Raw genomic sequence first — 27759 nt, 5'->3', positions numbered from 1 at the left:
CGTGAACAGCTTTCCAATTTTTCAAAGTACGGTATCAGTAAATGAAGGCTATTGCTTAAATGTTCATATTTTAGTAAGAAAAGCATGTTGTTATAAAACAATAAAATATGAATAAAAAATTAAACTCATGTTATACAGAATAAGATTTGTCCCCACTGCTTCTGAATGCTTAAGAATTACTACTGCCAAAACAAAACAAAAAACAACAACAAGAAAAACAAGAAAGCACTATTTCTGCATATCTAGTATTCTATCTTATGTCTACTATATCGCTCGCCTATGTAGTTTTCAAAATTAAGTATAAATGAAATGATTTTAAAATTTTTACAGATAAAGCATTACATGACAAGATATTTAGGTTTATTTAAGATCAGAATGTGTGAACTACTCTGCCATCTCCATATATTCACATAACCATTAAAGCAGAAAGGAAATGAGAGAAACTACCACTTGTTTAAATATTTCAGCAGCAAGTAGTTATTCCTGAGTATGAAACAAATTAAATTGTGTTGTTATATAAATAGCTGCTATATAAATGGGTTGGGCTGGATGTGATGTGGGTACCTTCAAGGTTCCTCCTGTATTGGCTAAAGCAGTGGGATGATGGAGAGTGGATGTGGAATGGGGAGCCAGAACTTAGTCTGTAGTCAGTGAGCCAAGGGTTGATTATGGGCTCTGCTGCTTAATATTTTTGTGACCTTAGATGAGCTGTTTTCTCTTTCTCTTTCATTTTCATCTCTATTTTCTCCTTGGTAAAAGAAAATAACTGCATCAGTTAATGGTTAAATGATTAAAATGTCTACCACAATGCCTGGCATAAAGGAAATGCTCACTTTTTAAAAGATAGAAAACACCAAAGTAGGGGCACCTGGGTGGCTCGGTCAGTTAAGCGCTCAGGTCACGATCCCAGGGTCCTGGGATGGAGTCCCTCCGTGGGGCTCTCTGCTCAGCAGGGAGCCTGCTTCTCCCTCTCCCTCTGCCTGCTGCTCTGCCTGCTTGTGCTCTATCTCAAATAAATAAATAAAATCTAAAAATAATTATTTAAATTTAAAAATAAAACACCAAACTATACGGTATATTCCTTTACTGTAATTCAATGTAGCTGATTGTAAACTTGAACTTTTTCCTTACTTTGTTGATTGTGACTGCTAAAGACGCTATAAGATTGACTTAAAAATATGTAGTCTCATGAATACATTTTTTAAAATACTATATTTACTGCATATTACATATATATGTTAAAATAGTTTCTATTTCATTTAAGTGAAATACTGTTTTTATAGCCTATCCTATTTCCTGATGGCTAGAGACACATCAAATCCCATCAGCACTCTAACTTCAGCTTTGTGATCCTAAACTCTTGAAGTGGCTACACCCTAAGCCTAGGGTGTAGGCTTACTTTACCCTGCCAACCAAAAAAAGCATTGGGGTCTCAAGAGTCTAGCAACATTAATACAAATGAACTGATATTTAGATATTCATCAGGATATTTGTCTGAGGCTAGTCTCATAATGACTTCTTCCTTGTTGCCAACAAAGAGAATCAGTCTAGCATAGGTTTACTCACACAGCTATACAATGCCTATTTTAAAGTCAGCATTAGATCTGGAATAGAATAGTAGCATGTGCTTCTCATCCTCTGGATTATTTTTTCCATCTAGTAGCCCAAAATATCACTGTATAGTCCTCTAATCAATTTTCTGGAGACCTGCAGAAGCATTATTATGAAGGAAAAGGAACAGAAGCAATGGAATCTGACCAGGTCTTCTCTGTATTTAGTATTTGACCTTAGGCAAAATATTTACCCTCTAGGAACTTCAATTTTGTTTTAGGTTTAAAAAAAAATGATAACTTCAACTTCTATGTTGTTTTTTATCTAATGATCAATAAGATATTTTATGTGAAGTGCCCAGTTCAGTGCTTGGGTACTCAATATTCTAAGGTAACCCAGTATTATAATCTATAAATAAGGCTTATCTCTATTAATACTGATGACAGCACTATCAGATATATGTACACATATATGAATCGCTTGGACATCTAATATAAAGTTCTGACTGAGTATACATAAGCCTAAGATCCCATACCTATCTCTGTCCTGAAGAGAATAATGAATGACTTTTACTGACTTCAGAACATACCACCTTATAACCTTATGATTAACAAAAGCAGAAAAATTAATTCACAAGTATGCTTCACATAGGTCTCAAGTTCTAATCTAAATAAATTATCAAGTGTGAATCAAGTAGAGCCTTCTCTAAGATTTGGAAATGAAATAAAAAATATGTTGAGTTTTGATGTTTGGCAAGCTATAATTAATAATAAGTACCAAGTAGGATCACCAAAAACAAAATTATAGAATTTGATCAGTCTTCTAGAATGAGAACAGTAATTTCAGAAATCTCATTTTCCTGCAGTAGAGCCCTGCAGGGAATCAATAACATTAATCTGGGGGGAAGAAAGGAGTAAGTTTAAAAACATTAAACCATAGCTTCAAAAGGTACACTAACATCTGGACATTGGAGTAGGTATTATAATAGAAAGCAGTATAAATGTGTTGGTTTTAGAAATCCTAGGACCAATACAATTTGCAAGTAGAACAATTTAGGTAGGTTTTTTTTTTAAATATATATTCTTATTAGTGCCAATTTGGGAATTTCAGAGGGATTTATGAACATGAAATTGTTAACAATATGCTTATAGTATATTGCATAATTTAAAAAATTATATATAAAGTTCTTAATGTTTACATGATCAGTAAATTCTGAAACAATAACTAGTATATTAAATTTAGACAATATGAATACCTAGTATGTCATGTGAATCATTCCCTACAGTGTTAAATTGTTAATTAATCCATTTATTTATGTATTTATTTGTTTATTTGAGAGAAAGAGAGTAAGAGGGAGCACAGAGCACACACGAGCAGAGGGGAGGGGAGGAGTAGAGGCAGGAGAAACAGACTCTCTGCTCAGCGGGGAGCCCATCTTCCAGGCTAGATCTCAGGACCCTAGGATCATGACCTAAGCCCAAGGCAGACACTTAACCAACTGAGCCACCCCAATAATTAATCCATTTTACAGTAATGTTAAGATTACTTCTGGGGGAGGAGGGCGGGTGTTGGAGGGGAATGGGTGACGGGCACTGAGGTGGACACTTGACGGGATGAGCACTGGGTGTTTTTATGTATGTTGGTAAATTGAACACCAATAAAAATTAATTTAAAAAAAAGATTACTTCTGAATTTGGCTTATTGTAGTAATTAAAATTAATGTCATGTTATTCACCATGTGAAATTAAATTATGGCATGGAAATTGTTGTAAATAATAATCTATTAGAATTGTATGACACTATATATTTTTAAAGGATTTTAATTTCATCATGACATAGTGAGTAAAGGGCAAGCACCTCTCCCTGTTTTATACAAGAGTAGTTATTTGTTCAAGATCATGCAGTGAATGACTAACTCAGGACTAACCTTAAGTTTTCTGACTCCTGAGGTACTATTTTTTCCCTATTATTCTGACCTATATTTATCTCAAATTAAGTTTACTTTTACTTGCATACAGGCTAACAGAGTTTAATTACCTTGGTTTACCTGGTATCTATATACTTATTTAGCATTTGTATTTTATAAATTGTTTTGAGAAATTTTATGAACTCACTTTAATTTAAGACATGAATATATATATGATGTTAAGCTAAATCATTAACTTTTATATCCAGCATGGGCAATCTTTGATGAATATGCACTTATATCTTAAATCACTTGATTCAACTTAAATACTTTTCACCATATATTTAGTTTATTGTCTTAAATTATCATTATTTTTTCTACAGGAAAAAATTAAAAGAATACAACAAATCAGAATGGAAAAAGAACTTCGAGCCCAGCAAATTCTAGAGGTAGAACTCTTAAATATGATATAATTAAAGTAATATATATCTTAAAGTCTACAAAAATATAAATTTTATGCAAGAGTTCTCTCACTCAACAAATTAATATGTTCATCAGAAATTCTCTTTACACATAACACATAGAGTAAGACCTTATCTGAACCTTATTTAGCAGGCTAATGTAATCCTAATAATAAAAACACAGAAAATCAGACAAGACAGAAAAGAGAAGAAATCTCTGAGCAGCCAATATAGTTGTCAGAAGGTTCATGTGCTAAAACCGTTAGGACTTATAGTCAGATATTTATTTTCAACTTAGAAATAAAATGTTATAAAAGTAAAAGTAAATTTTAAATGTAGAAATAATTTAGCTTATTTTTCTGGTTTCTAATATATCTCTCTTCCCCTGAAGCTCCTGGAGTAGGGCTAGAGGACATAATAATGGCAACAGCAAAAGTAATAGCTGAAAGACAGCAAGAAAAAATGCAGAAAAACTCCAACCCACATATATAGGAATTCAAAATCCTAGCAAGAGTATGTAATTTTATAGTTGAATAGCAAGCAATTTTCAACACCGTAATGGCCAAAATACATTACTCTATCGAACTGTGCAGTAAAATAACTGATGTTCAGAACAATGGCCCTGAGTCATCAAGAAAAAGCCAAATTGTGTTAAGTGTACTCTTTCTAAACAGGCATATGTCTCAAAATTGTTTTCATCCAAAATTGTGAAAATAAACTTTTAATGTTTAAAATTATTATAACTTATCAGCTATTCAGGAAACCATTGTCATATAAAACAATTCCCTGATGACTCCAGATAGCTGAGGTTTTCTGTTACAGTTTTATTCTGTCTAGAAATAATAGACATACTTCCTTACCCACTTCAAATTAATTTTAAAACCCCTCAAATAGAAAATATGCCTATCCTAAAGTAAACTGATAATAACTATTGGGTAGTTATAAAACTACTAGATAGTTAAAGACTATAAGATTGTGAATCTCAAATTTGATAGCATGATTTTGATATTTAAAATGTACTTCATGAAATATGTTTACTTAAAAAAAAGCCTTTATTTAACCACATTGTACAGCTAGAGAAAATGAGATTTAATGTTTCATTTAAATCATCTGAGTAATGGATTTCTTTATCTCAAATTTCAAATGTTGAAAAGAAATTTCAAATAAAGTGGACATGTGCATTTTTACTGATTTATTCATAGTTTTTGTTTATCTGTTAAAATCCACGCCATTTTCTAAATTTTCTACAGTGATCATGTTTTATTTTTAAAAACAGAAAAAAAAAGACAATACATGCCACAAAATCAGTTTTGTGATTTAAGTTTTAAGTTAAAATGATATCAACACTCAGATATTTCAGACTATTAACGGATTGAAGAATGAAAGTCGACATACTCTTATGCATTTAAGAATTTTTGCACATACTAATGCTAATCTGTAAATTAAAAATGAAATTAGTATGTTAAATATAATTTTAACTGAAAAATGAAATTAGTTATGTTAAATATAATTTTAACTGGGGGGAACTATGTGTCTACATATATGTTACATATTGTTTTGTACCTTGTGAGGCATGTAGCTCCATTTTCAAGTCTGAGATTATTTTTAAGTTGTAGTAGTGCTGTTGCATGACTTTGAGACCTGTTTTGCATGCACAGGCTAAAAAGAAAAAGAAGGAAGAAGCAGCAAATGCCAAATTATTGGAGGCCGAGAAACGAATAAAGGTTAGTTTAGATGAGAACCAGAGTTTTTATTTTTCAAAAATAAAAACTATATGATGTTACACCAGTATCAATTATATGAAAAAGTAGCTCTCCTCAAAATGATTATCTTAAAAAAATGTTTAGCACAGATATAACATGTGTATAATGTGTGCTTTTTTGTATGTATATTGTTTGTACATGTTTTTCTGAATTTCATTATACAGGTTTTATGTGATGCTTTGAGCTCTTTGAGTAGCAAACATCAAGTCAGAAATGTAAACTATCGCATAATACCTGTATATGCGTTTGCTGAACCAGAATAATCTTTCCAGAGCTATTTTGTGTTGTTGATGTTTATGTTTCAAACTGTGTCCCAAATCTGATTCTCTCCTTCAATTATAACCTTATCTTGGTTAATGTCTAGCAACTATTTTAACTATTAAAAAGTGAAGAGCCTACAGAAACAAAAACCTAATTGAGCAACTTTATTTGCCGATAATAAAATTAACCATTGTTAATTTGTGTTATGTCTTGGTTTTGATTTTCTGTCACGAAGCATTAGAGAGTTGGACCCCCTAACCACACACACACACACACACACACACACACACACACACACACACACGTTCTACCCCTCATCTTCGACGCTTTCTCATAATTAATTTCTGAAGGAGAGGGCATCTAGTGAGCCTACTGGTTTTGGAAACAGACACAATTATATCCTATAAAGCCAGGAAACTGTTAGTTATCTTTTGTACATTGATTTTCCTACTCATTTCTTTAGATTTCTACCTCCTTTTAATTGTTTCCCTTCATATCATCTAGATTTTTATCTTTATAAGAAAATTTAAATTGATGTCATTTGTAGGATTGTTTGCATCAAGTCCAACCCCCTTGAGGGTAGTGCCCTGAACTATAGCTGAGCATGAAAGTCTTAAGCTGATCTTAGTCTGTTATTACTTTCATTCATAGATAGTTTACAGAAATGATACCCTTGCTATTTAGGTACAATGTAGTCTATTTGGGGATTTATGTTCAGAGTGAAGAGAGTTCTCATCAGTTGGATTTGGGGGTTGCTCTATATAATGTATTAAAATAATTTTAAGGATACATGTACCAATTGTATCTGATATGCTCTGACCATTTAGCTAGTCAGTTCAGTGAATGTGGCGTTGAAATATGCTATGAGGTTATTGAATTTTAAGGTGAAATGGCTACTGAATAAGATCCTTGCCATTATCATATTATCTTTCTGTATTAAGTAGAACCATATGAAATTGCCACCATATAAGTAAAAAATGATCAAATATTTGCAATTCCACATGGTTCAACCTAATGCAAGACTATACAATTTCAGAAAAGAAACTGTACATACTTATGCTATGTTTAAATCTTCCTTAAAAATTATATATTAAGAGTTTCTTATTTTTAAGGAAAAAGAAATGAGAAGACAACAAGCTGTTCTTCTGAAGCACCAGGTCTGTATGCCGATAGTTATACAATTGTTGAAATGTACATTTTATAATTTTTCTTAAATTTATTTTGGGGAAAAGCTTCAAAATGTTTTCTTAAAAGTTTCCTATTTAATTCCTGCTTAAGTTTTTCCTTCATCTTATGGTTTATTGCCTTGCTTTGGTATTGGTTTCTTTTGGGGGGTTAAAATTGGTTTCATGACTCTGTGATTTCTGTTTCATAATGTTGTGCCAACTCTTTCTACCAGGAGTTGGAGAGGCATAGACTAGATATGGTATGGGTATGTTTATTTTTGTACATCTAACACCGCATTGTGATTTGGTTGTGATATGGTTGTCATAGCAATGCATAAAGTGTAGCACTGGCTGCTGTCATATTACATACTGCTGCATGGCTTTACAGCACAGTGCATTGCATACATCTGCTTGTCTGTCTATAAAGAAGATCATCTCCAAGATTTTTACTTGAATTGTGCAAGCCTTATATAGGCTGCTGTCTAAAAATTTACGTTACTGATGTCACGATGAAAGTTGGATCACCATACAATTAGATATGATAATGACCCATATTCTCCCATCATTCTAGATGCAAAACTGCCATTGAATACAATGGGAATTTTGAGTTAGTTTGATGAGAGAATATGAAATATATTCTGGTTTTATACACAAATTTTAGCAATGATTTTAGAAATATCCCTTTGGGGGGATCAAATACATTTAAACAAAAAGAATTCATTAGCTATAACTGTGATTTTTTTATTTTTAAATAAAATGAGATTATCAAAACTAGTGCTTATCTTATTTTCATTCTGTGCCTTTCAGATTCCATTTATTAGCCCATGGTGCAGCTTTTATGGTCTTACATAGCGCATCAAGTGGCAGACATCAGTAAATAGGAATATCCCATTTCATTGGTGTCGGTATATGAACCACGACTAGTTTAACTAAATTGGTATAAAAGCTTTAAAAAAAAATCTTTCTGATTTGTTGGTGGCTTATTGAATTTACAAAATGATAGTGTGCTTGAAATAAAAATAACTTAATTCCAAAACCATGAAGTGAAAGTGATTATAAATCAATTTCTGCCTGACCTAAAAATTCAAGAACTATACGACCTTTAGTTTAATTGGCCCACAGTACATATTTGTGGTTTTTCTAATAGCAGATGTAAGGTAACTGACCTGTTCCAGCCAACCATTATGCTTTTTGTTCTGCCAGCTTTTGAAGGAGCATCACAACTGACCATGAGTAAATCTTGTATGCTTCTGTTTACACTGTCTCCATGTTCATTGCTTTACCTTTTTGCTTTTGATTGTTCTTGTATTTGCTTTCTAAACCTGAACTAAAACATGCACAGACTGGCCATTCTTGTCTTATATTTAGTATTTACTGTGACTTGTCTATAAATGCTAAACATGCTATACTGAGTTTTGTTTTGTTTTGTTTTTCCATTTCAAAATCAAACTGTTAATTTTAGTTATTTTCCTAATTTTATCTGGCCTAATAGGAACGAGAGAGAAGGAGACAACATATGATGCTTATGAAAGCCATGGAAGCTCGCAAAAAAGCAGAAGTAAGTGTATGTTTCTGGAAAAATGTTAGTATTTTTTCCTAAAGCACTGGTTTTTCTAAATACAAATTTTTCAGAGTATAGGTTTGTCATGGTTTATTGACTTCTATAAGCAAGCCAAATGTTAAAGATAATGACTGTTAGAACATAAAAGAATGTAGGAAGGATTCCAATCTATGTGTTAATTTTCTTGGCTGAGATTTTAATTATCTTTTTTTAATGTAGTAAATGGAATTCGTTTGGCTAAAAGTAGTTATTTATTACTGTAACAGAGTTTTACAAAATTAATATTACAGCATGCCTAAGCAAGTCCTATGTGTCTTAACTGAAATACTAGTCAATCCAACCACGGACTTCTGCCTTTAGAATTCTTCTTTACTGTTCTATGTGTAAAATTGGGTTTGAGTACTTTCCTTAAAATAGACTTTGTACAAATAATTCAGAATAAGGAAATTATTGGAATAAGTCAAAATGAGCTTATTTAGGATATAATAGATATCAATTAAAGGTTAAAATATATATTACAAAGGAATGCATTGTGTATAAAAGCAACTGAATGGAGGTATGGCCGCTATATCCAGGCCTTTGGAGTGTGAAAGACTCAGAATTCCCATGCTGACTCTGAACCAACTTGCTTTAACCCTTGCTCACTTGCTTACTCTTTATTTCTTTCTTTCCTTCCTTCCTTCCTTCCTTCTTTTCTTTTTTTTTTTTTTCAAATTTTTATTTAAATTCTAGTTAGTTAAAGGTTATTTCTTCTTTTAAATTGAGATAATGATAGGGATCCCTGAGTGGCTCAGCGGTTAAGTATCTGCCTTTAGCCCAGGGCATGATCCTGGAGTCCCAGGATCGAGTTCCAGGATCAAGTTCCACATCAGGCTCCCTGCATGGAGCCTGCTTCTCCCTTTGCCTGTGTCTCTGCCTCTCTCTGTCTCATGAATAAAAATAAAATCTGTAAAAAAAAATTGAGATAGTGATACCTCCTAGGATTATAAAGTTATCGATTATAAAGTTATCAATTGAGATAAGCATTTAATAAATGAGAATTAATAAAAATGACAGTTTGATCTGGAAGTTTGAGAGGCCTGTATTTCAGTCTTTTGGCCTCAGCTCTGGCTTAAATTATCATTATAGATTTCTAATAAATAGAGACAATAAAGTGTGTTGTTTAGGAAACTGGACATTGTAACCAAATTTCCTGGATTTGAATTCTAGTTTCAGTGCTTTCCAGCTACATGACCTTAGGGAAGTTATTTCACCTGTTTGTGATTCAAATTTTTTGTCTAGAAGATAGAGATGATACCAGTTCCTATTTCATTTTGTAGTAATGATTAAATGGGTATGTATCTGTATGAGCGTAGGTGTAAAGTTTTTGGAACAAAGCCTAGCACCATACAGGGCTTACAATTCCTGATCATTATCTATGTGTTTGCTGTGTAGAAAGGGCCTAGCAAGATGTATAGCCAGGTTGGGAACTACTAACATGGATCACCTCCAAGTCTCTTTAAGCAATCACTTTTTGTGACTCTCCTAAACTTCATGTACGTTTTGTCTTAACATTTTTCTACCTGTCTTCTCTTCTAAACCTGTTCGTTATCCAGGCCCATTGACAGCCTCTACACCTAACACAGAGGTGGAGCCTATGCGTGAATTTCTAACCATAATCTCTGGAAAATGACAAGCAGAGAAAGAGAAAGGCAACAGATTGTGGAAATTGGTGTGGCAGCTATCTCTGTTCCCTTCTAAAAGCAGTATATGGCAGTGGGAAGAGTAGGGAAGGGGATTAATTAAAATTCTCAAAGCTCAACCTAATTTCCTCCAATCTGGAGAGATTGAAACTGAATGAACAACTCATGAAAAAGACCTAGAAAATCCCTCAAGAGACAAGTTCCTCTCCACTAAGTATACTTCTTTCTAGTGGACTGAAATGAATGAGGGCGTGTCATTCTGATTTTTCCTGATTGAGAGAAAAGCTGAAGAAAGGCAGAATAATGACAATAACCCACAACATTATCTCCAGATACACTAGAATTTAGTAGAAGGGAAACACCCAAGAGAATACTAAGAGTAAGATCATTAAAGAGTGAACACTCAGGTTCAGAGATACCCAAAAGGCATGACTTGCTCCATTTCCTATTTTTCTTATTTCCTATTGATTGGGAGGAGAGTGGGAAAAGCTGATGAAAAGAGATGGGTAAGATCTGGCTTGAGTGAAAGATAGCAGCCACAGGATAAATGAAGACAATTAAAATTAAATCTTCCAAGAATCCATGAAAGACCAAGAGCACCTTTCATGGGATAAGATTTACCTTTAACTGGATAAAGCAAATCAGGTACATTGATTCCAAGAAAACATGGAAAGAATATGAGAAGCCAAGTACAGCTCTCCCTCTCCTAGCTCATTCATCCTCAGAAAAAAGAAACATGAGTAAGATACACATTATTTACCCTTTTATCTGAAGTACTTAAAAAAATAAAAACGAGTATCAGATAAAGTGAGAAAGAACTAAAAACGAAAGCCACCTATATTGGAAAAATACACAATCTTGACTGGGGCCCGCATCAAGCATAAGTAATTAGAAAAGGAATGTCGGGATACGTGGGTGGCTCAGCCATCGAGTGGCTGCCTTCGGCTCAGGGTGTGATCCCAATCTGGGAATCAGATCCCACATGGAGCTCCCTGCATGGAGCCTGTTTCTCCCTTTGCCTACATCTCTGCCTTCTCTCTGTCTCTCATGAATAAATAAATAGAATCTTAAAAAAAAAAAAATAGAAAAGGAATGTCAAGGCGAACATGTCAAAATACTAAACCAAAAAATGTGCATATGTAAAATAATAATGTAAAGCATAATTTAAGGAACCTGCCTTCCCTTATTTTCATGCTTGTTTTCCTCAGCACTTGCTATGCATTCTTCACAGAGCAGCACAGTGATCTTTCCAGAAAGTGAACCATATTACATCTTAACACTATCCAGTGGATTCTCATTGCAATTGTAATGAATTCCAAATTGCTCACCATGACAAAGCAGTCACACGTGCTCTGACCTCCACCTGTCACTCCAACTTGACCTCATACAATTCGCCTCTTAAGTACTATATTCCAGTCATTTTTGTTTATTTATTATCCTAAACAAAGGATCTTTACCATTGCTGTTCCTCCACCATATATTTTAGTGGTTCTTATTTGTTGTTTAGTTATAGATCAAATGTTAACTTGTCCAAGAGACCTTCCCAGAACAACTAACTTTGTATTTTTTTATACCCCACTTCTGGAACTCCATTCCATCATCTTATTTATTTTAAAGTTGTTTATGATCTGCTTCCTCCCAGGTTGTAAGATCTGTGAGGAAAAGAATCTTATCTGTCTTGTCTACCACTATAGAGCCAGGTACAAAGGTGGAGCTTAGAAAATTGTAGTTGAAGGAAGGAAGGAAGGAAGGAAGGAAGGAAGGAAGGAAGGAAGGAAGGAAGGAGTTAAAATGAGGGGGCAGTTAAATTAGCAATAAAAATGTCATTAAAGAAATAGTACCTTATATAGTTTTCTAGCTATAAAATTCTCTATATAATAATAAAATCTTTTATTTTACTCTAGGTGGTTTTCTTAAAGTCATACATTCAAGAAACTATTATTTAAAATAACATATGTTATAAATAATCCCTTACTGGAATGTTTAAGAGAACCCCATAGGTAAAACTGAGCTCTTAAAATGTTGTTATCCTTTGGTAACTATAGACTTATGAACAAGACTAGATAATTTTGCCAGTTATTCTGATTGTAAATTGTGTTCCCTTACTGAATGGTACCTATAGATCTGTGATCGACTAAGTACTCATTTAACTCTTTTTTTTTTAATGAATTTATTTGAGCGAGAGAGAGCAAGCAAGCACACAGAGGGAAAGGGAAAGAGAAAAGGAGACTCTTTGTTGATCAGGGAGCCAGATGCAGGGCTCCATCCCAGGACCCTGAGATCATGACCTGAGCCGAAGGCAGATAGATGCTCAACCCACTGAGCCACCAAGACCCCATGCCTTTTTTTTTAACTTCTTAAACTACTATTCTGTGCACAGCATTAGGTTAGATACTGTAGGAAAACAAAAAATTGAAAAGTATTAATGATGTTTTTTTAATCATATCAGAGATAAAAATTTATAGTATGGATAGTTAGGCAGTAACTAGGCATATGTTTTTACTAGCAATTCAAACACTCACCAGATCTTAAATCACTGTGCCACCTCAGTGAATATTAACAAAATATTCCTATGTACTTGTTCATTTTCTTATTATTACTTGACATGCAAAAGATGTAACTAGTGTAATGCCAATAATGGGAATATCTTGACTTCATATTCTATTACCTATAAATGTGTTATTAACTATTAAGAAAAATTTTTTTTTTTATTTTTTTTTTTATTAAGAAAAATTAATTGTAAAATTAAAGCCATATGATACATAGGCAGGGTCAGCTAAAAATTCTGAACTAGCCTATATGTAACCTTTGATTCTTTTAATACCTTCAACATATAATTACTAGATTGTAAAGAAAGAAAAACAGAAAGGATAAATAAAACTGTGAATAATATTTAAAGAACTAATGAGGTTAAAAAATAAATTGCTTTTACCTTGTTAATTAAAAATCTATAACATCTGAAGTTATTTCAAGAACCTCCCCATATCCATCAAAGTAAGACAGTAATACAAACATTACTTTTATGTTATTCTATGTATACTACACTGATCTTTTTGATTTAGTGTTACATCAATAAATTTTTACTAAAATAATCTAATTTAACTAGTTTTTCCTTTGTATAAATCTATAATTAGTGGGGCTCCTGGGTTGCTCTTTTGGTTAGACATCTGCCTTTAGCTCAGGTCATGATCCCGGGGCTGGGACCAAGGTCCCATATCAGGTTCCCTGCTCAGCTGGGAGTTTGCTCTTTGTCTCCCTCTGCTCCTCCTCCCTGCTCATGCTCTCCCTGCCCAAATAAATAAAAATCTTTTTAAGAAATCTATAATTAGTAAGAATATTCAGACTTATATAAATTACCTTACTTGTTATTACTTTCATTAATTTTAAAGGGTCATTACTATATCATTGTTCATAAATATTTTTATAGGAAAATGTAAGAAAGAATAGTCTAGTGAATAAAAAAAGGCTTATTCCCAGTATAATTCAAATATAATATGAGACAAATCTGCTTTCATTATTACTAAGCACTAGAAACAGGTTAAAGTAATGTGACAAAGTAGCTCAAAATCTCCTCTTTCATTTGTAAAAACTTTAAGCTATACTAGTCACAAATTTATAGTTACTTTACTCATATTAACTGAATAATCAACTCTAGTAATCGTCAGAGTCTTTTATATGTCTCCCTCCAAGGATTAATAAACTATAAGACGTTGTTAAATACACAGCTATCACAGAATGACTGTGTCAGCACTTTAGGAGACAAAACCATAAAATAGAAGAGAGTAGTTCAGGTTTCAGAAGTCATCTAGTAAGCAATTTGAAAGCAGAAAAAATATATAACCCCTCCCCACCCATGATTCAAGTTATGACTGTTTTATAAGCCTATACTTATATTAATCATTAGTGAAAAAGGAAAATAAGCAGAATTACACATATAGATGGTTTTATTTAAGCAAACCCCTTATTCAGTTGAAGACATTGTAAATACCCTTATGTGGCCTACTTGTATATTATATTTATATAATGTACTTATAATGTAATTTTAAAATTAAATGGTCTAAAAACAAATATAAAATTATTTTCTATTAACTATCCAATAAAATGTTAAATGTCATAAACAGTCAATTTTTGAAAGATTATTATCAACTTAATTTAGATATATTAAAATCTTCAATTATCTGACTCAAGATTTATTAACAATTTAAAAAAAGAATTATTAATAATTTTAATTTAAGAGACATATAACAGTAACTATTCTACATAGTATTTAGATACAGAATTATACAGACCTATGTAATACTTTGGAAAGTTTTAAGAAAATACAATAACTGGGAGTTTTTTTTATACATTATACCTATTAAATAAACTTTTTATTAAAATATAAAATGTAAAAAAATAAAATAAAAAATATAAAATGTAAGGGTCTCTCTTCAGTTATGTGATTCATAATTTTTTGTTTGCTTAAACTTAGTTTTCATATTTTGAATGTAAAGGTAGTCCCTTTAAAAAAAAATTACCTTGATTGTTCTACTCATATTTAGTGTTACCATAAAACGCTATTACTTTTAATCTTTATATCTGTCTTCTATAAATACTTATATTATTAATCTTATTTATACTTGTATTCTTCCTACATCCTGAGGTAAACCTGTGTCTCTTAAATTATATTTATGTCTTTGAAATTTAATAAGTACAAGTTGCTGTCAAAAGAAATGTATTCTCCTAATAATGCACAGAACAAACACCTAAGAGACCCAGTAGTCATAAAAAGCAAAAAAAGTAGGCATCTTTGCACCATGGTCTCTTAAAAATGTCTTGTTTTGCAGTCTGATAAGTTGTAAAAGTTTACAGTAACAGGTCATTTTACCACATTCATTGTTTGGTTTTTAAACTTCTGAGATTCTAAAATAGAATAAATTTATTTCATACATTTATTATTATGCTGTAGATTTCTGGAAATTCTGTCATTTATGCCTTGAGAGTCCCTAAAGTAATCTTTTTATGTGAGTAAAAACTAGTTTTGAAATTTTCACCCTATGTATTTTTCACTGTTTAGGATAATCTAAATTTAATGCATTTGCTATCAAAAGGTATTTCAACTTTGAAATGAAATGTAAATGACTTCTTAACTAAAATATTAGTAATATTTTGATATAGAAAATTCCATTGCTATAATTACAATGATTAAAAAATATTTTATTATAAATGACTTATATTCTGAGAATTCATTTGCTTCAAGAATTTCTACATCTAGAAAACTGGAGGGGATGGAGGGATGAAGGCAAAAAAAATTAAGAGAAAGCACACTAATTGCTTGTCATTATTGATAGTCCACCTAGAATATAGTCAAGAGCTATATTTTATTCATTTGTAGGCAATTTAAGTTATTACCCTGAAATTTAACCAATGTTAATATTGTAAAATATATTTTAACATTCCTTCCATATCATGATAGGTTTCATAATTCTTCTCTGGTATATCAGAAGTTTCTTGTGAATTGACCTTGCAAAACCAAAAAGTTCCATTGTAAAATCCTAATATTTGACATAGTAACAAACCATAATATAATAGAGGTGCTTGGATTGCTCAGTAGATTGGGCGTCCAACTCTTGGTTTCAGCTTTGGTCATGATCTCAGAGTCATGGGATTGAGCTCAGAATCGGCTCCACACTCAGCCCAGAGCCTATTCTCTCTTCTTCTGTCCCTCCCTGCTCATGCATGTGAGCACATACTCTCTCTCCATCTTTCTTATTAAAAACATAATATTATAGAAATTAAGTATAGGGTCAAGCATGGTAACTTCATTGGTCAAGAAAAGGCTTAGGCAAAAGATGGTAAATACTGCTCTTTCAAACTGTATACCAAGTCTAAAAGAGTTAGAATACTACACAAGTTTAAACATCGTCAAATTTGGCCTAAAAGAGCATTGCTACTTTAAACTTTAGTTTCTGGAAAAAATTATCAGATAATAAGTCTGTTTAATTTTGATATGGGGGTACGCCTGGGTGGCTCAGTTGAATATCTGCCTTCGGCTCAGGGCATGATCTCAGAGTCCTGGGATCGAGTCCCATGGCAGGCTCCATGCATGAAGCTTGCTTCTCCCTCTGCCTGTGTCTATGCCTCTCTCTCTCTATGTCTCTCATGAATAAATAAATAAAATTTTTAAAAAATAATAATTTTGATATGGGGATGGTATTTTCAGGCACATCAAATCATAATATTTGCAATTAAAATGATTAAGAAATTAATAATGTTGGAGTAGATGTGAGAAATATGGCTTGGATATTTTTAAATTCCCAAATATAACTTGAATATTATTAATAAATGTATTAAACTCTGCTTTTGGCTACAAGGTTTGAATTGTAATTGAAAAGAGAAGACATCAGTTACATTTGTCCACAGAATGAAATATAAAAAGTGAGAAAAAAATCGGCTATCGAATATGTTTAATGACTAGTTTACAAGTGTTAACCTATCGATATTTATATGGAATATCGATATTTATATGCAATATTTATGTGGATTAGTAAATTAATAAATGCTTAGATAATTTTTATATGATACCCCAAATATTTCTGTTAAAGACATATGACAGCTGTTATAGTTGGTAATAAGAACATTGAGACCAGTGGAAAAGGAAAGTTGAACTGATATAAGTTGATAGGAAGAAAGATAAAATCGTTTAAAACTTCCTTGAATAGAATGCCTGGGTGGCTCAGCGGTTTAGTGCCTGCCCTTAGCCCAGGATGTGGTCCTAGAGTCCCGGGATCAAGTCCCACATCAGGCTCCCTGCATGAAGCTTGCTTCTCCCTCTGCCTGTGTCTATGCCTCTCTCTATCTCTGTGTCTCTCATGAATAAATAAATAAAATCTTAAAAAAAGAAAACTTCCTTGAAGGTTTGGCAAATTGTATTGCTGGGAATTGAATAGATCCATAAAGAAACAGGTGAATATGTGTATTCCTCTGACCTCTAGAAGCTTACACTAAAGTGGAAGAGATCAACTTTAGACAAATAATTGTCCCATAGTACAACAAATAATAAATATTTTTAAAAATTGGTTTTCTTGCTTTTCTCCTTGTCTTTCTCCTCCTCTTTCTCCCCATCCTCATCTTTGTCCTTTTTCATCATCTTCATCATCCAAGCAATGACTCAAACTGATCACACTGTCTTCTCAACACAGGTGTATCACACAATGTGATTAGAACATGGGAAATGAACTGAGAATCATGAGATATGGGCCCAAAACTTGTGTAGGGCTAGATTGTGACTATCTTTATATACCATTTTAAATATTAGTTGATTGTTGAGGGGACCCAGAAGCTCTAGTTCTTTCAGAGTTGTCTTATACAATTCATTGAAGTTCATTTAATCAATAATGAGTAAATTCAGCAAATTCACTACATTTAGAGATTTCATGTTTCCTTTTACATATCTCTAATGGAAGTATGTCTTGAAGTAATAAAGGTCCTATAAATTTCTAAAATTTCTTGGAAATCTCCATTTTGTCCTAAAAAGTGATGTCATTTTACTTTCCATGGCATACCAGAGCCATGCTTTTAACTGGAAAACATACTGCCTATCACTAGCTGAAAATGATATCCAAGAATATATGCCATATTTACCTCATGACATAAATGCAGTCTACTTATTGTCTGCATATCACTGCAGTGTTACGTACCCCCACATTGCCATCAATGTTAAGTTGGCACAGTGAAGAGAGCATTAGTGTCACACATGCCCTCTCTTTTTGGAAAAGAAATGGTAACCATTTTCAACCGTTTCTAGTGAATTTATTTTTGCAATTACTATTATGAACATCGTTAAGAATTCTGGGTTAGGCCTATATGGTAGAATTTATACCAGCTACTTTGAAATCTATAGAAGACATTGGTCTTTTCTGTTGGCGATTGTAACTCATTATTCTGATCAGTGACCAAAATGTTTTCTCTTTGAAAAAATTCTTAGAGCAATGGCCATGTGTTTATAAATTAAAAATCCAATTCTGGAAAAAAACATGTTCTACCAATGATAATTTGAATTAAAAATATATAATGCATTGTGCGAGTGTTGCATGTTAATTTTGTATATTTTATGTCATCAGACCCTCAGAAACTGCTTTTAGTTTATAACCAATAAGATTAATTATAGTACTTTTTTGTTGTCAGTAATCTTACAAGATAGCTTCTGAATCATTTTCCTCCCAAATGTCTGTATGAATCAATAACCCCAAAATTTAGAGACAGTGTAAATATGAATAATGACTTGAGCATATCATCTAAAAAGGCTTTCATGACCTGGCCTCTGGCTCTTTCATAATATCAGCAATATTCAACCAGCAGCCTACACTCTACTCTTGAAACTACTAGCAATTTCTCAAATACATTGCACTTTCTCTACTCTGCCTGGAATATCCTCTCCCACTCTTGTGTCCCCTCTGTGGCATGCCTTCCCACAGCAGTCAATGTGCTTAGCCATGGTAATTGAAACAGAGATAGCTAGAATATGGGCAAAAATGCTAATATAGTACAGGAAGCAATAAATGCAATGTTAAAATTATAGATTAGAGCTATGAGAATTAAGAGAAATTGGTACTAGGATGGAGATGGTAGTGTTTATAGAGGATTAAGATCCACTAGATGGGAGTAATGATCTTCCTGATTAGAGTGCACTAATGTGAGGAGGTTAGAAAACAAGATGATCATCAGAAATTGCAAATAGTTTGAGTAAATCTACATAGAATACAAAAATGGGAGATAAGATTGAAGCAAAAAAGAAAGTTTAGAATTCAGAAGAAGTTATTTTATTTTAATAAAAATAAAGAAAATTGAAAGATTTTTTAATCAAGGAAGAGATATGACTAGCCTTACAAAAGTAAACCAATCATTAATGCATCAAATGTGTGATGTAATAGACTAGAACTGCCTGCCTAATGATTCCACTTTTATTTCTCATCTAAGAATCGTATTTGAGATATGGCAATAAAGTAATGACACTAATATTATCGTAGAGAATCTCTTGACTTCTTCCAACAGAATGTTGTCCCCTACAACAGGGAGACAGGACGATTATTTCCATATTGCTGCCACTGAAAATATTTTTTTAATGCTTTTGGAATTGCCTTCAGAATCCATTTTACGTTCTCTTAGATGTTGTTTGAAGTGCTAAATATTTTGATTCTGTCACAGTTGCTATCTTAGAACTGCTTTTGCAAATTCAAGCATGTTGTTTCTACTTTCATACTGTAAATCCTCCCTTGCTTCAGGGAGCTACACAAAAATTTGTGTTAATACTAGCTAACTGTATTTTATAAATATTTAATTACCATATGCATTTTATATATCTGCTTTTATTAGTAAGTATTTTATTCTCATGCTGTAACCTGGGGAAGGTTACAGTATGAATAAAATTTGAATAATGGAATAATCTCAATTGAATCTAATATTGACAATGCAAACACACACATACACATAGTAATAAAATTATTTTGAAACTCGCAGGGTGAAAGTAAGTCATTGTTTCTACGTAGTTCCAAATCTATTCCTAAATCTCCTGAGAAAATTCTGTTCATGGAAATAATAACCCTCTGATAACTTTTTAAATTTTTAACCAGAAGTTTTTCAAACACATACAATTATTAAAGAAACTGTTGGACATGGTTTTCTTTTTAAGGAAAAAGAACGGTTGAAGCAAGAAAAACGTGATGAGAAAAGATTAAATAAAGAACGTAAACTAGAGCAACGAAGATTAGAATTAGAAATGGCAAAGGAACTAAAGAAGCCTAATGAAGATATGTGCTTAGCAGACCAAAAGGTAATTTATCATAAGAAACATTTCATTAATAAGTGTAATTTTTCCTGTATCTCACCTGATTCCTTTGCCAGAGTTGCCACTATGAAAGCTTTTTATTTTTAACTAGAGCAGTGGGTTTCCAAGTCAAGGTCAATCTGCCTTTCCTGACTAGCCACCAGTAAACCTCTCTAGAGCTCCTATGCCAATAATGGCACTTCCTAATATGTAACAGCATTCCAAACCTTTTTTTTTTTTTTAAAGATTTTATTTATTTATTTAAGAGAGAGAGAGCGTGCACGCAAGCAGGGAGAGTCTGAGGAGCAGAGAGAAGCAGACTCCTCATTGGGCAGGGATCCCAATGCAGGGCTCGATCCCAGGATCCCGGGATCATGACCTGAGCCTAAGGCAGACATTTAACCAACTGAGCCACCCAGGTGCCCCATGTAAACATTTTTAAATTGAAGTAGAAATACTGAAGAAATCTACAAAGATGAATTAGAGAAGTGGATAGGATTTCTAAATGTAATCATTTAGGTATAGAAAGCTCTAACTCCTCACCACATGCCCATAGATAATTTAAATAAGTGAAGATTTATAATCTATAACCTCCTTCAATGCTTTGTAATTGTAGCTAACTTTTATTAAATATTTTTACTACATACCAGGCACTATGTCAAGTGCTCTAGATGAATTCTCTCATTTAATCTTCATCACAGTCCTGTGGAACTGGTATTTATGCCCATTTACAGATGGGGAAAACTGAGACACAAAGAGGTTAAGGAACTTGCCCAAGATTGCACTGCTAATAAGTGGCAACTTGGATTCAGTCTCTAGTTTGTTAAATTCCAGAGTCCACACTGTTTATCGTCTTGAAGCCAAGAAGCATATCCAATGAAAGTACTTAATATGTGTTTTCTATTCCATCATGCTTCACAGACATGTAATGTGGCTAAAATATATAAAAGAAATTTGGAAGACCAATTAGTATTGATGTCTGGCATGATTTCATATACTTATGAGTAGAAATCTATTATGTTTGACTCTACCTAAGAAGATGGCATTCCTAAAAAATTATATCTATACTGCATATTGTCTCTATAATACTGTCTCAGGAATACATTATTATACTTGATTAGCAGCATCTATATTTACTGATAAGTCATATTCATCTAATATACAAATAATGATTTTCTCTTAATCTGTGTAAGCTCTCTTCTGAAGTACTTAAAGCAAACTTTTAATACTCCAGTGAGGATTTAACTATATTAATATTCTATTTATTTCTTAGCATAAATGCTTTAAAAAAGAAAGTATGCATACTAGTTTTAGTCAATCAGATGTTTAAAATTTCCTAAGCCCAGAATGGGTATATATGTTTGTTACTAACACATTTAATAAGTTTTATAGTGAATAAATATTTTTTAATACTAAATGAGCATTATCTCCTTGCATCTTTTATTTGTATTTCAATCTATATGCATTTTATCAAATATGTGTTCATTTTGTTAGCTTTGTTATATGCATTTCTAGAATCCTATGGACATGTATGTGTATGATAGTGTTCAGGAAAAGTCTCTGAATTAAGTTAAAACCATTTAACTGGTTGTCAAGTGGAATGTAAAAGATTTGTATGGTGTCTGCTATTATCCATATTTCTGTGTTTCCATTCAATATTAGTAGAAGTATATGATTTGTATTTCAGTAAATGAAGGGTAGGGGACCATTTTTGAGCAAGACAAATTCAGAGAAATAGAAGTATTGACGTCATATTTTTTCCACTCAAATGTTAAGATACACTTATTAAATATCATTCATATACAAAAATGTTTTAAATTTAGATTACTTATTTAATTTTTTAAACGTTTATGACAACTAGTACTATAGTCATTAAAATGTTAAAATGTAAACATATTGGAGAAGGAGCAAAGGAGATAGCTTTTCACTTTTAATATTGAAATTCAGTGTTAATGTTTCACTACATTTAGGAACCCTAGACTGTCACAGTATAACTGGGTTCTTGATAGGGTCATGGATTCTGATTATGTGGACCACTTATTTATTCATATTCATTTGCCAAAAAGGCTACCATGCTCAACCATACAGCTCACAGATACAAACTGTTAGTTTCTGAGCTCCCAAAGTAGTGTGAAATGTAATATAAAATCAGTCTCCACCAGTAGAAGAAATCAGTACTCTACTAAGTATGTTCACCAGAAGATACTTTTGAAATGTTTCTTATGTTCCCTAATTTTTGCTCCAGCTGTATAAACCAATGTTTATCAATATGTTAGTTAAAATTAGTGGGGTTTTTTGCAAAAATCTAAGTTCATGTTGGGTTCAACCAAAATGTATCATTGGTTACTTGCACTCAACAGCCTGTCTGTACTTAATATCAAGGGATTATAGAAATCCCCTCAGGAAATTTATTCTCCAGAGAGAAAATCACTGGTATGATGCAGGAAAAAAGAAAGATAGCAACTTATTTTACTTCAGAAGATATGAAATCATGGCTTTAAATTAATTTATTTATTATTTTAATTTATTTACAGCCTTTGCCAGAGTTGCCTCGTATTCCAGGACTTGTTCTCTCTGGAAGTACATTTTCAGACTGTCTCATGGTGGTGCAGTTCTTACGAAACTTTGGTAAAGTTTTGGGCTTTGATGTGAATATTGATGTTCCAAACCTGAGTGTTCTTCAAGAGGGATTGCTAAATATAGGGGACAGCATGGGTGAAGTACAAGACTTGCTTGTGAGGCTCCTCTCAGCTGCTGTATGTGATCCAGGTCTAATTACAGGATACAAGGTAAAAAAATATATATATATGTATAATTTTTTTTAATTTCTACTATCAGTGCATTATTAGCTGGTTTTAGCGTATTAGCAGAAGACTGCATAGACTGATCCATTTTTTTCTACGTGTCTCACAAAGTTAATGTAGATTTGCTTCAGGGTAAATTGATACATACCTAGAAAAACCTGGTTCATAAAGCCTAAGGAATATAGATCATTCCCAAATTGCTCCTTTTTTCCTCTGTCAGCAAAAACCAAGTTAAGGAAATACACATGTGATATTAGACAAAACAATTCATAATTCATAAAGCAATTAGAACTCACGTGTACCTTCTGAAATTATACTGTGTTGTCTCTAAATCACTATGAATAACTGAGGCTAATCAAAGAACTTATAGACCAGCACATTAAGACTCTGTACTGTTCAGTGGATACCCAATAAGTTCAAATTTATCTTAATTTCAACTAAGATACACATTTTGGTCAGCTTTGCTGTAAGGCAATATTGTAGAGTGAGAGGCTTCCAGATGCATTTGTTACTTTCTCTTCCATCTCCCTATTCATTCAGTGTATCAGGCAGTAGAACCCATGACACCAGAGAGCCAGAACACAATAGTGAGAGCCTGAATACCACTATTGACAGAACATCTAGATAAAGCCTGGAAAAGCTTAGGATGGTTCCTATAGTCAAAGAAGGTGTGAAAGACTATTTATACCCATGAGTTTACATACTATTCTCCCTCTCTACCTTTTAACCAAGGGTTTAGAGAAGGATTAGAAGGATTACAAGTACTTAAATACTTGGCTATTATCTGTTGTATATTTTTCATCTCCGCTCCATCAAAAAATGTGAATTAAGTCCTTGTCAGTAATATGTAGGTCATATATAATATCCATATTTTAAAATCTTATTGTGAACGGTTATAATCAACACTGGTAAAAATGTCAAACTTTTATAGGCCAAAACAGCTCTTGGAGAACATTTGCTGAATGTTGGTGTGAATCGAGACAATGTTTCCGAGATTTTGCAGATTTTTATGGAAGCCCATTGTGGACAAACTGAGCTTACTGAAAGCCTGAAAACCAAAGCTTTTCAGGCTCATACTCCAGCCCAGAAAGCTTCAGTCTTGGCTTTCCTGATCAATGAACTAGCATGCAGTAAGAGTGTGGTGAGGTAAGCATATACCAGACTCCTCTGGTGACTGTTTTCTGTTTTAAATTTGTCTAATCATAAAATAATACAAATTTGTGATAGAAAATTTTGGAGTAACAGACTAACACAAAAAAAATCTATTTGATCTCACCATTCAGAGGTGACTACTGCTAATATTTTTGTGTATTTCTTTGCAGTCTATTGAAACAAAAATTTGGATCATACAATATAGTCTTTGTAACTTGTTTTGTTTATACAATAATTTTGTTATTTATACACTGAATGTAAAAATGCTGGTTTTTTTTGCTATAGTGCCACAAATGAAAGAATCCAGAATTTTTCTTTATTTGACATCTTTCAATGACATGACTACCTGATTTTCCTTAGTAGCCATTCCTAGAGTTATCCAGCTATTTTTTATTTTATTATGTGCTAATGCAATCTAAATATTTTTAGTTAATTTAATTTATTAATTTGTACTTTTTCAAAAGTACTTAATCTCATTTAAGAGTCAAGGTAAGTTTTCCAATTTAGTATTTCAGGATTTGGTGAGCAAATCCACATTCATCTTATTCTTCCTATTTATTATTTTACAGATTTTAAATACGTTACTTTTAGTCCTTTACCTTTGTAGGAAAAGGATCGATCCAAATATTTTGGATCTGTGCATTTCTACCATTACTGGATATTTTAAGTTTTCTATATATCTATAAGGATATGATAATATATTAAAATAATCTTCAATTGTTTTTGCTATTCATAGGCAATCATTATTTTTACTTACCAGAAACTGTATCAGTTTATTACCAAATTAATGTATTTCATATTGGATTAACTTATGTCTTTTCATTTTTGCATTGACAGTGAAATTGATAAGAACATTGATTATATGTCAAACTTGAGGAGAGATAAATGGGTAGTAGAAGGTAAACTTCGCAAGTAAGTCCTGTTTTATTAGAATTAGTTTACTATTTTTCCTTTGTACAAGTTCCCCTGTAAAACATACAAATTGCAAAGATAGAATTTCAACTTTATTTTGTCTTAGAATTAGAAAAGGTAAAGCTTAATAAAGATGAGATATGAAATTAATGAAACTCAGGGTCAGAATTTGCAGTGGACAAAAGATATAATGAGATTCATTGAGCTCATATTCTTAAAACTTAGAAGACAGTACATTTGTCTTCTTTATTTGAAAGAAGTCAATCACATTTTCTAAGATTGTTGTTGCTATCAGGTTACTCTTGTCATAAACAGGATCTGTTTGGAACTACCACTTTTTTAAATTGCTTTCTAATTAAAGTTTGCTTTACAGAAGGTCTAACATATCCAAATGTATTCAGCATTAAAACTTAATTAGCTTCCTGCCAGGAAATACAATGCTGAAATTATTCAACTTCTATGTTAAGAGGATAGCTTCTTTGTGGTAATTTGAATTGAAATTTATTCAGTCTGATAGCATGAGATCAGGAAGTATCACTTGGCCATTGCTAGAGTTGTCTTTTCAGCCTTCTAAGTTTTATTTTTTTTAATGTGTTCTAATTCCAAAGAGATATCCTGAATAATTCTTAAAAGTTAATATATTCTGTAATTTCTGGAAACATGTTTGTTAAATTTCCTTAATTCTAATTTTTATTGACATTGATTTATTCCTTACTAACAAAAATATGGTAAGGTATTTTTGCTTAAAACTCATGTTGTGCTCTTTGGGAAGCCTGGGTGGGTCAGTCAGTTAAGCATCCAGCTCTTGATTTCAGATCAGGTCATGATTTGAGGGTCATGAAATCAAGACCCAGGTTGGCCTATGTGCTGGGAATGGAGCCTGCTTGAGATTTTCTCTTTCTCTCTCTCCCTCTGCCCACCTCCCCCCTATCATGCGCACACTCTCGATCTCTCTGTCTCTTAAAAAAAAACAAAACGAGGGGTACCTGGATGGCTCAGGTGCTTAAGCATCTGCCTTCAGCTCAGGTCATGATTCCAGGGTCTTGGGATCGAGTTCCCCCTACCCCTTGGCTCATTCTCATTCTCTCTCTCTCTCTCTTTCACTCTCTCTCTCTCAAATAAAATCTTTTTTAAAACTGTTACACTCTTTAAAAAGTACAGAGGGAAGACTTTACCATATCATCATTTTTTTCATATTTAAAGACTCAGAATCATTCATGCTAAGAAAACAGGCAAAAGAGACACTTCAGGTGGCATTGATCTGGGAGAGGAACAGCATCCACTGGGCACACCTACACCAGGACGCAAACGAAGAAGGAAGGGAGGAGACAGTGATTTTGATGATGATGATGATGATGATAGTGATGACCAAGCTGATGAAGATGATGAGGATGAAGAAGATAAAGAAGACAAAAAAGGAAAGAAGACTGATATTTGTGAAGATGAGGTAATCAAATTTAGGTTGATTTTAAACTTAGCTAAGACTGCATAACATATTGAAAAATCACAAAATCTGGAGTCAAATGGATTTGTGTTTAAATTCCATTTTGACAATCATTTGCCTCAGTTTCTTCATATGAAAACTCATTGTCATAATATTCACCTCATAAAGTTTTTGTGATAATTAGGTAGATATTGAATACAGTGCCTACACATAGAAGTGCTTGTATTGAGTAAAAAAGTGAAGATTTTACATAATGACTTGAGCATTCTCCAGAGAACTATTCAGATTCTTAATTTCAGGTATTATCTTTTATTCTAGTAACATAATATCTTACATTTGTACAATCCTTCATTCCTTAAAGATTTAGTGAGATTGGTATATTTCTTAAATAGTAATTTATTATGTGCCTAGCTTTGGGCACTCTTGATCAAAAATAAATAAGACACTGAAAGTCTCTTCTCAATTTACACTTTCATTGAGGAATATTTGCAATAAGTATTTAAGAGCTCACAAGGTTGTTTGCTGAAAAAGAAATAGTCAAGGAGGTAGGAGATTTCTATAGTGGTCAGGGATCCCCAAAATCCCCTCCAGAGTCAGTGACTTAGTAGGAGACTTACAGAACTCATTCCTCCTACATACCATGTGCCAAAATTTCAGACTCCCAGAAGAAAAGTATGAACCACATTGTTAGCACAGTTTAGTGAGCCACTCTTACAAGAATGAAGGAAACCCTTCAAAATCCAAGTTCCCAGACACCAAGGGCCAACGTTGTGAGCAGGCCTTTCAAAGTATAGCAGTCAGACCTTCAGTGTTAACTCTTTTCTACTCATGTAGTAATCAAAATCAAGAAGATCAAACCTTTCAAAATGGAGACAGTGATAAACAGTATTAAGGCAGCAGGAATCTAAAATGATAAAGACGGAAAGTGTACACTGAATTTGGCAACATAGACTCATTCATTGGTAACCAGTGCCAACACAGTTTCATTAGGGGGTTGGGAGTGGAATCCAGGCTATGAATGAGAAAAACAGAAAGTGAGAAAGTGAAAATGACTGCTTTAAGCATTGTGCCTCAGAAAAAAGGATATAGTTCCTCGAGGTTGGCAAAAACCAAGAACTTTTCAGATGTGAAAGACATGAGATGATTTTTGTTTGAAAGGACTAAATAAAATAAGAGAGAGGGTTGAAGATTAAAGAGATGAAAAGAATAATTAATGGTATTAGGTCCATAAAGATTTTGGAGGGGATTCAATCAAAGTAGAAGGGCCAGCTTTGAAGAGTAGGCTACAGGG

At 32.8% G+C, this 27759-nt stretch overlaps 1 protein-coding gene across 50 annotated transcripts in view; it reads left to right on the top strand.

The window, feature by feature from the left end:
- The window catches only part of BAZ2B (bromodomain adjacent to zinc finger domain 2B), a 290834-nt gene that overhangs the window by 220083 nt on the left and 42992 nt on the right, over nt 1-27759 (top strand). For 38 of the 50 annotated variants that reach the window (XM_072751680.1, XM_072751670.1, XM_072751660.1 and 35 more), the window contains 10 exons: nt 3841-3906; nt 5577-5642; nt 7055-7099; nt 7342-7374; nt 8601-8666; nt 20022-20162; nt 22691-22945; nt 23892-24106; nt 24950-25024; nt 26228-26471. In XM_072751680.1, the coding sequence (XP_072607781.1) occupies nt 3841-3906; nt 5577-5642; nt 7055-7099; nt 7342-7374; nt 8601-8666; nt 20022-20162; nt 22691-22945; nt 23892-24106; nt 24950-25024; nt 26228-26471 (1206 nt within the window). The remainder of the gene's footprint in view (nt 1-3840; nt 3907-5576; nt 5643-7054; nt 7100-7341; nt 7375-8600; nt 8667-20021; nt 20163-22690; nt 22946-23891; nt 24107-24949; nt 25025-26227; nt 26472-27759) is intronic. The other 12 variants (XM_072751659.1, XM_072751640.1, XM_072751674.1 and 9 more) reach the window with 2 other exon arrangements.

The sequence above is a fragment of the Vulpes vulpes genome, chromosome 3, assembly GCF_048418805.1.
Source record: "Vulpes vulpes isolate BD-2025 chromosome 3, VulVul3, whole genome shotgun sequence".
Taxonomy (NCBI): domain Eukaryota; kingdom Metazoa; phylum Chordata; class Mammalia; order Carnivora; family Canidae; genus Vulpes; species Vulpes vulpes.
This window is presented reverse-complemented; position numbering and strand designations above follow the sequence as displayed.